Source organism: Borostomias antarcticus, assembly GCF_949987555.1.
Source record: "Borostomias antarcticus genome assembly, chromosome: 12".
Classification (NCBI taxonomy): domain Eukaryota; kingdom Metazoa; phylum Chordata; class Actinopteri; order Stomiiformes; family Stomiidae; genus Borostomias; species Borostomias antarcticus.
Window position 1 is genome coordinate 23,276,282 of NC_140245.1, and position 15,000 is coordinate 23,291,281.

General features: G+C 47.0%; 3 protein-coding genes across 3 annotated transcripts in view; 2 read left to right on the forward strand and 1 right to left on the reverse strand.

The window, feature by feature from the left end:
• Window positions 1-2,585, forward strand: part of tmco3 (transmembrane and coiled-coil domains 3) — a 14,261-nt gene extending 11,676 nt beyond the window's left edge. The window contains exons 14-15 of the mRNA XM_084446924.1: window positions 417-566; window positions 1,523-2,585. Coding sequence (XP_084303050.1) covers window positions 417-566; window positions 1,523-1,630 — 258 coding nt within the window. The 3' untranslated portion in view covers window positions 1,631-2,585. The remainder of the gene's footprint in view (window positions 1-416; window positions 567-1,522) is intronic.
• A 1,880-nt stretch (window positions 2,586-4,465) lies between these two features.
• LOC311315817 (potassium-transporting ATPase subunit beta-like) lies at window positions 4,466-8,824 on the reverse strand (the record flags this gene model as incomplete). Its single annotated transcript, XM_084446514.1, has 7 exons — window positions 4,466-4,624; window positions 4,826-4,918; window positions 5,090-5,152; window positions 5,324-5,529; window positions 5,981-6,094; window positions 6,462-6,590; window positions 8,713-8,824. 7 exons carry the CDS (start codon window positions 8,822-8,824, stop codon window positions 4,466-4,468), a joined length of 876 nt encoding a protein of 291 aa, XP_084302640.1.
• Window positions 8,825-10,498: 1,674 nt separating this feature from the next.
• Window positions 10,499-15,000, forward strand: part of grk1a (G protein-coupled receptor kinase 1 a) — a gene marked incomplete at both ends in the record, with an annotated part of 8,384 nt that continues 3,882 nt past the window's right edge. The window contains 4 exons of the mRNA XM_084446914.1: window positions 10,499-11,194; window positions 13,825-13,952; window positions 14,159-14,316; window positions 14,635-14,718. Coding sequence (XP_084303040.1) covers window positions 10,499-11,194; window positions 13,825-13,952; window positions 14,159-14,316; window positions 14,635-14,718 — 1,066 coding nt within the window. The remainder of the gene's footprint in view (window positions 11,195-13,824; window positions 13,953-14,158; window positions 14,317-14,634; window positions 14,719-15,000) is intronic.

Consider the following 15,000-nt stretch of genomic DNA (forward strand, 5'->3'; position numbering starts at 1 on the left):
GCTTTCAGCATGCCAAAATAAAACGCAGAGAAACGCACCAAGAACTGCAAAGCATTATGGGTGGAAATAAAATGCTGAGAGAGAGTGCAGAGAATGTGCTTCCACTAAATAGAATACATGTTCGGGGGTGGATGTTAGTGGATTGAGACACTAACACAACCTTTCACTTACAATTTGTCGTCACGCTTGTAAAAACATCCCCCTTTGCAAAGGTCGATGAAAAATACTAGTTTTACGCTTGAAGAGAAACGAGGCGATTTCTATCTGTCTTTCTGAGAAATTGTATTTCCACAACACTTCCTCCACATTTCTCTCTCTCCCTCCCTTTCCTCCCTCTCTCCCTCCCTCCCTCTCTCTCTCCCTCCCTCCCTCCCTCTCTCTCTCTCCCTCTCTCTCTCTTCTCTCTCTCTCTGTAGTTCCTGATGGCGGTGCTGGTGCTGTCGGCCATCTTGCCGCCGGGCTCCAGGCACATCCGCTGGATCGTGTCGGCCGGCCTGGCGCAGGTCAGCGAGTTCTCCTTCGTCCTGGGCAGCCGGGCCCGCCGGGCGGGCATCATCTCCAGAGAGGTCAGGGGGTCGCCCACGCCGTCTCTCACACACAAGCTCCTTTCACTCTCGACCCCTCTCTCGTTCCCTCCTCCTCCAAACCAGGGTTTCCCAACATGGGGTCCGGGGCCCCCTTAGGGGGGCCAACAATCGCAGGGGGGGGGCCAGGCCCCAGACAATTTGAGGCCTAATATTAGCTAGACAAAGAATCATGTTATTGACATGTCACACAGCAATTTTAACAAAAAACGTGATCATATCTGATGAAGGGTCAAAAACCCTTGTATTTACATCACTACAATAGCATATAAATTCAAGAAATTAATCAGAGACTGAATTGTGTCAACATGAATATTACTGCTACACTGGCGAAACGCTTCATTGCACCCTAACTTACACCTGATGGAATTTGCGCACATGTGAACACACACAGACCGGACGCTCACAGAGATTTTGCGAGGGGGGAGAGGGGAGGAGGCGCAAATTCCATCCGGTGTAAGTTTCCCGTTTGACAGCTTAGTTGACATTCTCAAGGATAAGGAACTTGAAGGCATTGGGGTTTGTCACTGCTTTTAAATCAGTTTTTATACTTCTATAACTTGAGCTTATTTTATTTATTGTATGTATGCTATTTGTATTGTAACTTTTTGTATTGTAATTTGCTGCCTCTTGGCCTGGTCGCTTTTGAAAAAGAGATTCTTTATCTCAATAAGCTTACCTGGTTAAATAAAGGTCTAATAATAAAAAAATAATAAAAAAGTTAGTGGGGCTCTGGGAAAGGAAGGTTTGGAACCCCTGCTCCAAATCACTCCTCCTCTCTCCTCCTCTCTCCTCCTCTCTTCTCCTCTCTCCTCCTCTCTTCTCCTCTCTCCTCCCCTCTCCTCCTCTCTCCTCTCCTCCTCTCTTCTCCTCTCTCCTCCTCTCCTCCTCTCTCCTCCCCTCTCCTCCTCTCTCCTCCTCTCTCCTCCTCTCCCCAGGTGTACCTGCTGGTTCTCAGTGTCACCACACTCAGCCTGCTCCTGGCGCCGGTTCTTTGGAGGGCGGCCACGCACAAGTGGGTGCCCCGCCCCAAGGTGCTCACCTGACCCCCCCCCCACCTCTCGCCGGACCGGCGTCCCGACCAAACGGCACCATGCGTCCGTCGGTTTAACCGCGAACGGTCGTGAGAAAATGGACTTCCGCGTGTTTCCGGCGCCGTCTGAGTCGTAGTCTCTAGATTGTCTTTTTCACCGGGGATCGCCGATGGCGACGGCTACTGGGTTGTGACGTCACACTAGTGGTGTTTAGATTTAGGCCGAAGGAACGTGTTCGTCTGCTTTCAGTGTTTGGGCCGGATCTGCCCCGGACCCGGCCCGCGAGGAGGACACGGAGCTGCCGGGGCAGGACCAATCAGGGACACCTGTGCTTTAAGGGTTTATTTCTGTTCTAAATCGTAAAAATGAATTCTATAACGTCCTCGGCTACTGGATGTGACACCGGGTCCGTCCGCTGAACGATGGTACACAGAGAAAAACAGTTTACAGTCTGTGTTCGAATGTCTAGCTGTAGAGGAGGGTCAGTATATAACTAATCTAACGCTGACCTGAACTTACTGCCATTTTGCACTTGAACGGCATTTGATGCTGTTTATCCCATCGTTGTTTTTGTGTTTTCTGTCACTCCAATAACTGTTGAACGTTGACTGTGCTGAAAGTCACACTTCCTTGTCAAGCATATGGTACCGGGTCAATTGCCTGAATTTGTCAACTGCGAATGACATTCCTCTTTATTTAGAAGTGTTTTATTTTATGTTTTTGTATGACCTTTATTTAGCCAGGGAAGCTAGTGTTACTACTCAGTAGATCGGTGTTATTTATGTTATCTAGTGAGAAGGCTGTTATATACTCAGAGAAGTGCAGCAGTGTTGGGATTCCAAGCACAAGGATTTTTTCATTTGTACTTCTTTGGGTGGAGTTTTCTCTTCATGCATCCGTATGTAACATCATGTTGTATGTCTTGTTTTACAAAATGTTGGAATATGCACATACATTATTTATGAATAAGAAGGGGGTGTTCTAAAGATGGTCTGTGTTTTATTTCCTCCTGACTACATGAGGCTTGGAGGTATTTGGGGGCAGTTTCTCCCCAGTAGAGGGCAGTGTTGTTTCATCACAGAGTACCCTGGAACTCCAAGATCCTTTGTATGGGGTCATACTCCCTCTGGCTGTGTGTGTGTGTGTGTGTGTGTGTGTGTGTGTGTGTGTGTGTGTGTGTGTGTGTGTGTGTGTGTGTGTGTGTGTGTGTGTGTGTGTGTGTGTGTGTGTGTGTGTGTGTGTGTGTGTGTGTGTGTGTGTGTGTGTGTGTGTGTGTACCTACCTACCCACAGTAGAGGATGTACATGCTCGTATCAGGGAACTTGTATTTCCTACACTTCATCGACACCATGAGGAAGGTTCTGGTAAGAAACAGGCACGCTGTAGTAGTATTCTCTCTCTCCTCTCTCTCTCTCTCTCCCTCTCTCTCTCTCTCTCTCTCTCTCCCCACCTTCCCACGTTGCCATGACGACAAAGCCCTCCATTAACTTTGGCGGGGTGATGAGAGTGAGCGTGTTCTGTGCCCATGTTTATTTGTGTGTGTGTGTGTGTGTGTGTGTGTGTGTGTGTGTGTGTGTGTGTGTGTGAGAGATTATCAGTAACACAAACCCTGCAGTCAGCAGGATTAGAGGATAGAACTTCGCATCATCATGATCATCCTATTAATGAGTCTGGACCGAGGACACGCCCATAGTGTTCACTAGCTACAGAACAAACCAGAGACACATGGGACCACAGAGCACCACACACACACACACACACACACACACACACACACATCCTATTAATGAGTCTGGACCGTGGACACGCCCATAGTGTTCACCATCTTCAGAACAAACCAGAGACACATGGGACCACTGAGCACCACGCACACAAACACACACACACACACATATACACACACATCCTATTAATGAGTCTGGACCGAGGACACGCCCATAGTGTTCACCAGCTACAGAACAAACCAGAGACACATGGGACCACTGAGCACCACGCACACACACACACACACACACACACGCCCATAGTGTTCACCAGCTACAGAACAAACCAGAGACACATGGGACCACAGAGCACCACACACACACACACACACACACACACACACACACATCCTTTCACCCCAACAAGGAAATCCAGGACATGTCTAAATGTTGCATATCACTTTATATTGTCAATACAGATGAAAGACGTTTGGATTTATACAGAACAGAATGTTTTACTCTTTTCTTTTTTTCTTTTCTTTTTTTACAGTTTAATGAAAATATGAAACAGATCAAATAATGAAAGGTTTGAATCAGGATATTTCATCAAAGCATTCTGAATAGTGGTTGCACTAGTCGCAAGCTACAGCAACATCATTTTTTAGCCAAAGATGCAACGGATAATATACCATTTGTCATTCTGTGCACTTACATAAATATTAATATTATAAAGGAGATTTCTCAAATGTACTAATTTGTGACCCTGAGCTGCTCGAGATGTTTAGGTGCTGGTCTTGACTTGGATTGAGTAACTGTTAGACTGATGTGTGTGGGTTAGGGCAGCGCAAGATTCATTAGGTACAAATGAGTTGAACTTTCTCAAATATTGATTTTAAATGAGCATTGCTATTGTACAAGTTCCAAGTCTTACATTCTGAAGTCATCTCGCATTGTGTTCCTAGTGAATATAATACATCTAAATCTTACCTTATAATATGGGGTGGTGGGGTTGCCAGGTTGGGTGAACCCCCCCTGGGTTGCCAGGTTGGTTGACCCCCCCCCCTTTTGACTTGTTCCAATTCTACACACTGCATGGATGAGAGGGTCATTCTAACCCACATCATTCTAACCCCGCTCTGCTGTCCTATCTCTCAGCCGTGAGGTAGAACAACACTTTGCCCTCATTCGGGTCGTGGACATTTTGGTAGGCGATGTTGTCGGCCACCACCCGGCACTCGACCGTGGCCTTCATCTGGCCCACCAGGCTGAAGCGAACAGCCACCAGCGGGTTGATGTAGGTGGGCTGGAGGGGAGAGGCATGAGAGAGGGGGTGTATGTGTGTGTGTGTGGGGGGGGGGGGGGTAACACAGCTGCAGGGTTTATTCACGTTCACAACACAAAAATATTGTGGATGTGAGCAGTTGTTGTGTTCAGCAAGCAAAAAAAGGTTTTGCAACAGAAATGTAGGCCTATTATTGTTTGACATATTAAGCCTTGTGTTTACCTGTGCCAGCCTGCCGTAGTACGGGAAGTAGGATAGGTCAATGGTCCCATTGGTGGGGAAGTACTCCATTTTGGCCACATTCTCCTTTCCAGACTGTTTAAAACGCACGCGCACACACACACACACACACACACATGCATTCATCAGAAACAGCCCTGGAACTATTATACCTTATGTCTATCATTGCGCTATACCAATAAAGTTTGATTTGATTTGATTTAGTTGACTAATGGGCCCTCACATCCCTGTTGTCCCCTTACTCACCATCACAGTGCAGTTCACACGTGGAGCCATGCCCGTCCCCTCGTTGGGTAGGAAGCTGATGATCTGGAGGATACATAACATCTTTGATCATCATGTTCATTGTGTCTTTACACTGACATCCGCCATCTTGAAGCACCGTAAGTTTTGTAGTTTGTGTGGATGCAGCACAAAGAACCAATTCAGTCTCATTGCCCAGCCATTGCTTGTCTTATGCGTTTTGTTTGGTGGACGCACCCTGTTCATCTTGATGACCACACACGGCATGGAGCAGTTGTAGCCGAAGGTGGGGTCGGTCAGGCCGGAGCAGGCCCCCAGCATGCTTTGGGTGAAGGGACACGCCCACTTGGTGTGCTTGGGCGCCAGGAAGTGGTCCTGGATGAAGTAGTGATCCTTAGTGCAGTTGTAGTTGTTACAATGCTTCTGTTTTGTGCCGTTGTAGGCTGAGGTAGGAAAGGAGGGAGAGAGGCAGGAGAGGCAGCAGGGAGGGAAAGAAAGGGGGAGAAAGGAAGTCAAGAAATGAAAGAAAGAAACAAACAAGGAAAAAGAAGGGAACAGAGAGAGAAAGGGGAACATAATTATTAGAAGAAAGAGGGAGAACGGAAGTCAAGACATTAAAGAAAGAAAGTGAGACAGAAAGAAAGAAAGAAAGAAAGAAAGAGAAAGAAAGAAAGAAAGAAAGAAAGAAAGAAAGAAAGAAAGAAAGAAAGAAAGAAAGAAAGAAAGAAAGAATGAACAGAGAGAAAGGGGAACATAATGATTCATGATGTCAGTAAATACAGGGCAACGCATCACTTTCAGACTAGAGTACAGTAGCCCCCCTGATAAGATCCTAAGAGTAGGTAGGGTATTTCCAGGCGTTTAACCAAACGAGGTGACAGAATCAACACTGACGGATCAGGAAGTTTCGGAGGCAGTTGGACTTCGTCATCCAGCTGGATTTGTCTGACATGTTGTAGGTGATCTCCACGTCATCCTCGCCGTACGAATCTGGCCATACCATCACCCCTGCACTCAGGCAGAGAGAGAGAGAGAGGTGGGCGGAGGGGTGGAGAGAGAGAGAGAGAGGGAAGTGTAAGATAAATGTGTTGAAGGTCACCTACAGGGTTCGTCATGGTTAGTTATGGTCAGATCAGTATATCCACGTTGACGTCAATGGAAAGTTATGTTAAGTTGCGTAATCTAATACCTCACCACTTTACACGTTAACCTTCAACAACACTATTATCACGTACACGGTGCACACACCCACTGAGGGGTATACGAGCGGACATGATGACAAAAGACGTGCAAGGAGGGAGGACACGCATGTGGGAGTGGTCGTTGCATAAGTGGGTACTGTTATCACCACTCTGAGGGGTGACCCGGTTCTTACCCGGCGAGCTGAGCCGGTCCTGGTAGTCCGGAGCGTAGGGGTCCAGAGTGTACAGGAGTACCCAGATGCACAGACAGAATAGGGCGGTCATCACCACATAGAAGGCCAAATAGTACGAACTGATGAAGACTACAGCAGAGAGAGAGAGAGAGAGATACATTCATCAAAGATCCATTACAAAATGTGTATGCTGCGTTCGCCACGGATATAATTGCGTAGGCCTATGGCTCGTTTCTAATGATCAAAGTGAAAGTCAGGTTTATTTGTCGCATACTACATCATACAGGTACAACGAGTAGTGAAATGTTCTTCTGTTATCTCCTAGATGGTGCACACACTATAGAGAGGTTAAAAAAAAGAGAAACAATACATCTATAGACACAAGATACAACATCTGATCTGATATGTATATTCATAAATACAGTTGTAGATGTATATTTTACCAAGTATAGCCTGAATATAAGGTGCTGATGTGCTGAGTGTAGCTACTGAGATTAGTCCAGAGTTCAGAGAATTATGTCTCATTGGGCATCATCAACACACATGTTTTTGAACATGTGCAGCACATGAAAGCGTTCGTTATTGAGACCTGGCTAAAACGCCGTGCTTTAGTTGTCTGCATTTCATAACCATGTAGTTCATTGTTACTGAATGTAGAAATCCATGCTTAAGAGATCAAGGTGGCCTCCATTGACAAGTGGCTGGGAGGAAGGCAGGTTTTCAGAGCTGGGGAAAGCATCTGACATCCCTGTAAGTTCCAGTCATGGTTACGAGTGTGGTAAAAGAATGACTGTGTTTATGTCTGTTTGTATGCTGATGATACACTACTATTGGATATTGAATCACTGACACTGTTCAAGTGGCCCCTGAGAACTTGCAGCTTTCTTTTAATGCTCTTCAGGAAGCTTTTATTAATCTTAAATTAGTCATTAATGCTAGTAAAACTAAATGTATGTTGTTATCTAGAGCCAGAAATATTGATTATTGATTATGATGAAGTGCATATATCTACTGCAAGTGGAGCTTGCATTGAGAGAGTGTCGATATCTTGGCTTGTGGCTCGATGAAAATTTTCATTTAATTCATTTAAGTTTCATGTGGATAACCTAGCCTCTAAGATGCAACAGAAAATTGTCTTCCTGTACAGAAACAGATCTAGCTTTCCTTTGATTAGTAGGAAGAGGATTGTTGAAGCAGTTTTCTTATCTGTTTTAGACTGTGGTGATATAATTTATAGACACGCTGCTGCCTCAACTCTTAAACAGCTGGACTCGGTCTATCATTTCCCTCAGATTGATTACTGGTGAGAGAGATGATACTCACCATTGTGTCCTGTATGATAAGGAAGGTTGGCCTTATATCACTATCACATATTTGTTTATTTTTAAAGTTCTTATTGTAAGCTACCTCCTTATATCGCTTCTTTTTTTTAGAATGGAATCCTGGGACCTACTTGACTCGATCCAGTGGTTTGTTTTTAGGGTGCCTCGAGCACTGAACTTGGAAAAACAGCTTTTTACTTTGATGCTCCAAACACATGGAATGTCCTTCAACGTACTCTGAAGTTGGAGGCTCTTCCGTTATTTGCCTAATTTAAAAAGTACGATTTCCGACCACTGTGTCAACTTGTAGCCGTCTTAACCAACTTTGTTAATTTTGATTATTTTGTTTATTGAGTGTATTCGTTGATTTCTGTCTATGTCTTTATGTAATCGTCACTGTAAATGAGGGAAACCTCAGTGCCTTACGAGTTAAAATAAAGGTTTCAAATGAAATGACGGTTGTAAATTTGCCCGTGCACATGACCTCTCTGGTTAATCTGACCACGGGGTCAGACAGAGGGCGCCAGCTGGCACTGAGTTTCCTCCGTATTCTTTCACAAACAGTCTTATCTCTTCACCCCGACTCCACCATCCATCTCACTAATCTAATGTTCATACTAGTACACTTTAAATGCACTGCCACACACTGATATCAGAAGGACAAGGCAATGTCAGGCCTTACTGTAGACCTGCTTCACCAATGTGTGTGTGTGTGTGTGTGTGTGTGTGTGTGTGTGTGTGTGTGTGTGTGTGTGTCCATGCCTGCTCTGAAGATTTAGGAGAGATCATAAGTCCACAAGCAAGAACCATTACGGCACAGGGGTCCAACTGCGCACGGTGATCTGGCCACTCTACTCCAGTATTACTCAACATGACACCCTCCACACACACACACACACACACACACACCCCTTCCCTTCTGCACCTACCCCATCTCAGTGGCGTTCTGCCCATGACGGTCCCGTGGTCAGGGTTCCAGACGAAGCGTCCAAAGTCTTCACAGCGCTGGCCGCACGTCCTCTTCTCCTTCAAAGTCGCCATGTTGTTGTTGTTGTTGTTGTTGACTGACCAGGGGGGGTGTAGATGTGTGCAGATACCACCCCAAAATACCCGGGCTCCTCACCTAATCAGCACTCTATGTGAGGAATTTCCGATTGACCTCCACTGTCTATCCCACAATCCTCCGCTCCTTCACTACGTCTTTAGGTTCCTCCCTGCCTGTCGGTTTCTTACTGCTCTTTGGCCGTCCAAACTCCTTCCTCTGGTCCTCTCTCTCCCGTTCTCTCACTCTCTCTGCAGCAAGGTGTGTGTGTTCTTTGGCTGCCCATTTATAGTTGACGATAAGGGCCAACCTTCACGTGGATATGGCCGAAAGTCAGGATGGGACACCCATTGTGTCACCTTGAGGGGTCAGAGTCGGCCCAAGATGAACGATGAATAGTAGTTTAAATGGGAGTGGAGTCTCTGCTATAACCCTCACGGCCCCTATGATAGGCTTATGAAGACCTTTATGACATGGCACGGAATTTGAGATTTGCTTTGATTTGCGATAACGGGATAAAGTGTTTTCGCTTCCGTTTGGAAAGTGTTCATTCCAAACGTGGGGATTTAGCTGCTGATTCTGTCTGGCTCTGCGTATGACCGCGTTGGATGGTCATGAGAAAATCCCACCCATGTAGTGAAGCAAACAGTGTAGCTTTATGAACAATCTCTACTTCCCTTTAGTCCTGGTGTGCAAGGGTATTTCCGACTCCTGATTGGTCTAAATCTCATGCTGTGAACAGACACACACACACACACACACACACACACACACACACACACGTCACATATAGAAATGGCTGTAGCCGTTGCATCACTATCCCCGTGGACATGTTTTACCTCTGTTCAAGCTATTTTATTTGCTGTATTATCTTGCTGCAAAGATGTTGGCCCTGGATTAGAGATAGGGCCATTTCATTTCTGTTTAGCTACTGGTTGTAAAATGGTGGCATGGGATGGTGCCAATTACTAAGAGATTCCCACTAAGATGAAGTTCTGCTCTGGGTCTAGCTCTACGTTCAAGACATTCCACCCCAACCCACCAAAAAACCTGCAGTACAACTTGTATGAATGCTTCCACTGTCTCTCTCCCTCCCTCTCTATCTCTCTGTTTCCTCCTCGGTATCTCTCTCTCTCTCTCTCTCTCTCTCTCTGACACACATTCTCATTGTCCACAGTGTACTCATAACACAGGGTACGGTATTATGGAGTTAGTGGATCAAGTCTTTACTGGAAGTTGTTGAGTCAGGCAGATGCGTGTGTGTGTGTGTGAGAGAGAGAGAGGGAGAGAGAGAGAGAGTGGCAGGCGTTAAACCTATCAGTTCTAGGTCTATCCCAGCCTTAGTGAGGGGCGTCTGTAAACGCCTGCTGTCCTGTCCTGTCTCCGTGCGGGACAGACAGACCGACACATCCTCTAAGCGTTCTCCAACTGGATCACCCCGTCTGGAGGAAATCCTCATGCATTTCCAGGATTTGGGATTTCCGCGTGTCTTCACGTTCCCTCTCCTCTCTGCCTGCCGGTCATCTTCCAGACGACGGATGCTGGGGCTCGTTCTCGTCACACGACACTGATCTTCTTCACACCCCCCTGCGACCCCCCCCCACCCCCCCTTCCCTCGCGTACTCTTTCTCTACCTCGGACGTCCCTCTCACCTCTGCTCCGCGTCGTTTATCATGGACGTGCTGACCACGGTGGTGGCCAACTCGGCCTACATCTCGGCGCGCGGCAGCTTCGACGGCTCCACCTGCCCCGCCGCCAACCGGGACAAGAAGTTCTTCTCGCGCCTCAAGCTGCCCCACATTAGGGTGTGCGAGCACCTCTGCGACGCCCTGGACCTCAGCTTCCGGAGCGTGTGCGTGGAGCAGCCAATCGGCAGGCGGCTGTTCCACGAGTTCCTGGAGGCCAACAACGAGTACAAGGCTCCGGGCCGCCTGTGGAAGGACGTCGAGGAGTACAACGCGTCGGAGGACGAGGAACGCGCCAAGAAGGCCAGCAAGATAGCGTCCCGCTACCTAGACCCCGATGCCAAACACTTCTGCCCCTTTCTCTCGGAGAACTGCATCGCCAAGGTGAAGGAAAGGCAAGAGGAGGCGGCCGACGACCTCTTCAACGAGACGCTGGACGCCGTGCTGGACTTCCTCGGGGAGGCGCCCTACGCCTTTTTCCAGGAGAGCATGTACCTCAAGAGGTTCCTGCAGTGGAAGTGGCTGGAGATGCAGCCCATGTGCGAGGAGTGGTTCCTGGACTTCCGCGTCCTGGGGAAAGGCGGCTTCGGGGAGGTGTCGGCCTGCCAGATGAGGGCCACGGGGAAACTGTACGCGTGCAAGAAGCTCAACAAGAAGAGATTGAAGAAGAGGAAAGGCTTCGCGGTAAGAGCAGCGGGTCGCACGGCAAGGGGGGAGGGGATTCTCTCTAATTCATGTGAAGGGGCTGGAGGCCGAACGGCCTGATGGGTAGTGTAGTTTTTTAATCGTAGTGTGGTAATCGAGATGGGTGTTATTGTTTTATGAGAACTGAATTCAGTGGTGTAGTGGTGACTGAAGTAGCTGGTATACTGTAATAGTAAAAATATTCTGAAATTGTTCAGTTTTTACATCCGTGGTGGATAAGAAATGGGCATGCTGTGAGTCTGTGGATAAAGAGGTGGGTATACTCTGTATACCTCCATACACACTTCACTACTGTACACTACTGACTGGACCTCACCTACGTATATCATTTATTATGAAAGGATACACAGGTCTCCTATTGCATTGTACTGTAGGTCTTTGAATGAACATAACCTCAGTAGAAATACAAAGACTACATCTATCTAAATACAAAGACTACAAATCTATCTCCTTTTAGCAAAAACAAGCTCAACGTCCAGATGCCTAGCATGTCCAATAGCGAGCTACATCAAATGAGTCCGTTCTAACAGTTGACGGTCTGTGTTCACAGTTAATAATAAGCTAAAGTTAAGACACCTTTTCTGTCAATATGTTTTTTCTGCATTATTGTTATTTATTTACTTTTATGTGCATAAATTACTATATATGACTACTAAATAAATGATAATAAATGACTGATTACTACTACAGTTCTGTGCAGTCCTGATTAGTTTCTATTGGATGAGCGATACTTAATAACCACGGGCAGATTAACATGCAGACTTATGCAGACATGCACCTTGACCTTCAGCAGAAAGTCACAGCTCTCCAGATTAGGGATTTCATTACGTAAGACCCTTCAGGCCTAACGCAGTGTTACGGTGCGCTCGTCTTCTCTAAATCTTCGCTATGATACATTTTGGTGTCTGAGGTACAGAGGAGGGCTGGGTAGTGGTGTGCGACGGTGACCAAGGACATCCTGTAGTCGTTCTTGGATGGACGATATTAGATTGCAGTCAGTTCTGGGCAGTGAAGCGTCGCGTGGTACGTCTTGGTTAGAGGTGGCGTTGGATAGAGTGAGATAGGAGGAAGTGTCGGGCAGATAATAGTCGTGGCTGACGGTGAAACTGAGAGTGAGTCGGTCATCCAGAGTGACTCTATGTGGAATGCTATGAGGTCATTACACCAGTGTGGTCAGTACAGGTTTTGTGCTGTAGATCCCTCCCGAATAATCCACACCGTACACACTTTGTAGTTTTGTCTCAAAGGTATTTTTAATGTACTGAGTGAACTGTACCAGGAGTCAGGTGACCCTGTTACTTAGCACAATGGGTTTCGCCTGTCTAAAGAAAAGGGGTTAATTGTCTAGCCCATTAGGGTCATGTGACCCTTAGATACCATATAAATGTTTGGTGTGGCTATGTTTATTATTCAGTTGTCTGAGGAAGAGCATTGTCGCTCGAAACGTCTCTTCTATATATTTTTTGTCCATAAATAATCTTAATGGGAGCTACAGTGTGCGGACTCTTACTTTCTTTGGCACACATGGTTGTGGACATGAATAACTGGGCTCCATATGTGCGCTATGATAATAATGAATACATGGGAATACTGATTTCTATCTTTCACTAACACATCAATGAAGGTGAATCAATAGAGCAGGTGGCTGGGTGGGTGGTCAGTAAAACTAGACTCGTGGATCTCCGGCTGAGCACGATGTACATGTGGCTTACATGATAAGCACCCTGCGGCATTAGAAAGACTGTTGAGCTCCTTATGAAATGTCACGTCAGTCTACGTTTAGAAATGGAGCAGGTCTGGATTACGACAGGGACACTGTTAGGTTTCAACATGCAGTGAACAGATGCTACAGAGGGCAGATGTGGTAACTACTTCTGCCCCAGCGACAGTGCAGGACGAGACGTTATTTTCGTTGGCATGTGTGGGTGGATGATGCCTGTTAGCAGGTTTACGCAAAAACTACTGGACTGATTTTTACAATACTTTGTGGAAGGGTGTAGCATGGTCCGACCTAGAACCCCTTCAATTTTGCAGTGGATCCGAAGCACGGGGAGAGTCCACGGGCCGCCCAAACACGGCCAGCCATTCACCTCCATTCATTTTTTAAAACCCGGATTACACAAACACTACTAGAGCGATTTTCATGAAACTTGGTGGAGGGGTGAAGCATAGGCCAATTTACAAACCCTTAAATTTCAGAGTGGATCCGAATCACAGGGAGGGTACACGGGCCGAATCCACGAATGAAAACGAAACTTAGAACAAAGCCACAGCCATATCTCGACGTTGGAAGGTTGTAATACCAAAATATGTTCTGCTCGCACACACATGCGCGCGCACACAGCCACAAAATGTATTCATGGGCGGAGATCTGTGCTCTCTGAGCACTATTTCTAGTATTGGTATTGTGATGGACAGTGTGTGTGTGTGTGTGTGTGTGTGTGTGTGTGTGTGTGTGTGTGTGTGTGTGTGTGTGTGTGTGTGCGTGTGTTTGTGTGTGTGTGTGTGTGTGTATGTGCAGTACTGTATGTATGTGTGTGGTTTGGTCACTTTCCATGCAGCCAAATAATGACCTGAATGACCTTCGCCCTGACCCTCCTCTCCTATAGGGGGCGATGGTGGAGAAGAGGATTCTGGCACGCGTCCACAGCAGGTTCATTGTCTCGCTGGCCTATGCCTTCCAGACCAAGACTGAGCTCTGTCTGGTCATGACCATCATGAATGGAGGTGACCTGAGGTGAGACACACACACACACACACACACACACACACACCTACACAAATACATCAGTCACACTCAACCACCACCAGCAGACCAAATCACAAACCAACCTCTCTGTACATTCTCCTCAACATACAACTCCGGAAATAAGTGAGCGTTTACCAAGGTGTGTGTGTGTGTGTGTGTGTGTGTGTGTGTGTTTGTCACCTGTACCTTCTCAGGTATCACATCTACAACGTGGACGAGGAGAACCCCGGCTTCCAGGAGCCCAGGGCCTGTTACTACGCTGCTCAGATCATCCAGGGCCTGGAACACCTCCACCAGAAGAGAATCATCTACAGGGACCTCAAACCAGAGAACGTGCTGCTGGATAACGAAGGTAAAGTCACACACACACACACACACACACACACACACACACACAGACGTGCATTCAGTGACGTATGTATACGCACACAAATACGCATGCATGGACTCAAACAAACGAAACACTCACTCAGAGGCCTGTTTTTAACACACACACACACAAACACACACACCACACGTGCACGCACACATGAACGCTCACCCACGCACACAAACACACACACTCTCCAGCTCTCAGACAACTCACGTCCATTCAACGAGGACAAGGACGTACTTGCGCGGGGCTGACGCGTGACGTTTGTTTGACATTGTCCCGATGTTTACTCCCCAGGCAACGTGCGTATCTCTGACCTTGGTTTGGCCGTGGAGCTGGCCGACGACCAGACCAAGACCAAGGGCTACGCTGGAACTCCAGGTACAGTAGCAGTACAGTAACACCTCAGTGTGACCTCACAGCTCAGCTCATCGCCCCCCCCCCTGAAAACACTCCCACCGACCTGTAGTCGCACCTGTAGTCAAGTGTGTGTGAGTGTGTGTGTGTGTGTGTGTGTGTGTGTGTGTGTAGCACATATGTATGGGGGCTGTACTTAGGGTTTGTTTTTTAAGGGTCTGGGGAGGTTGGGATGTGGGTATAGGGATGAGTGAAATCTCTGCTATATAACTTTTTTGTATTCCTTCTATGTATGTAACTCTCCTA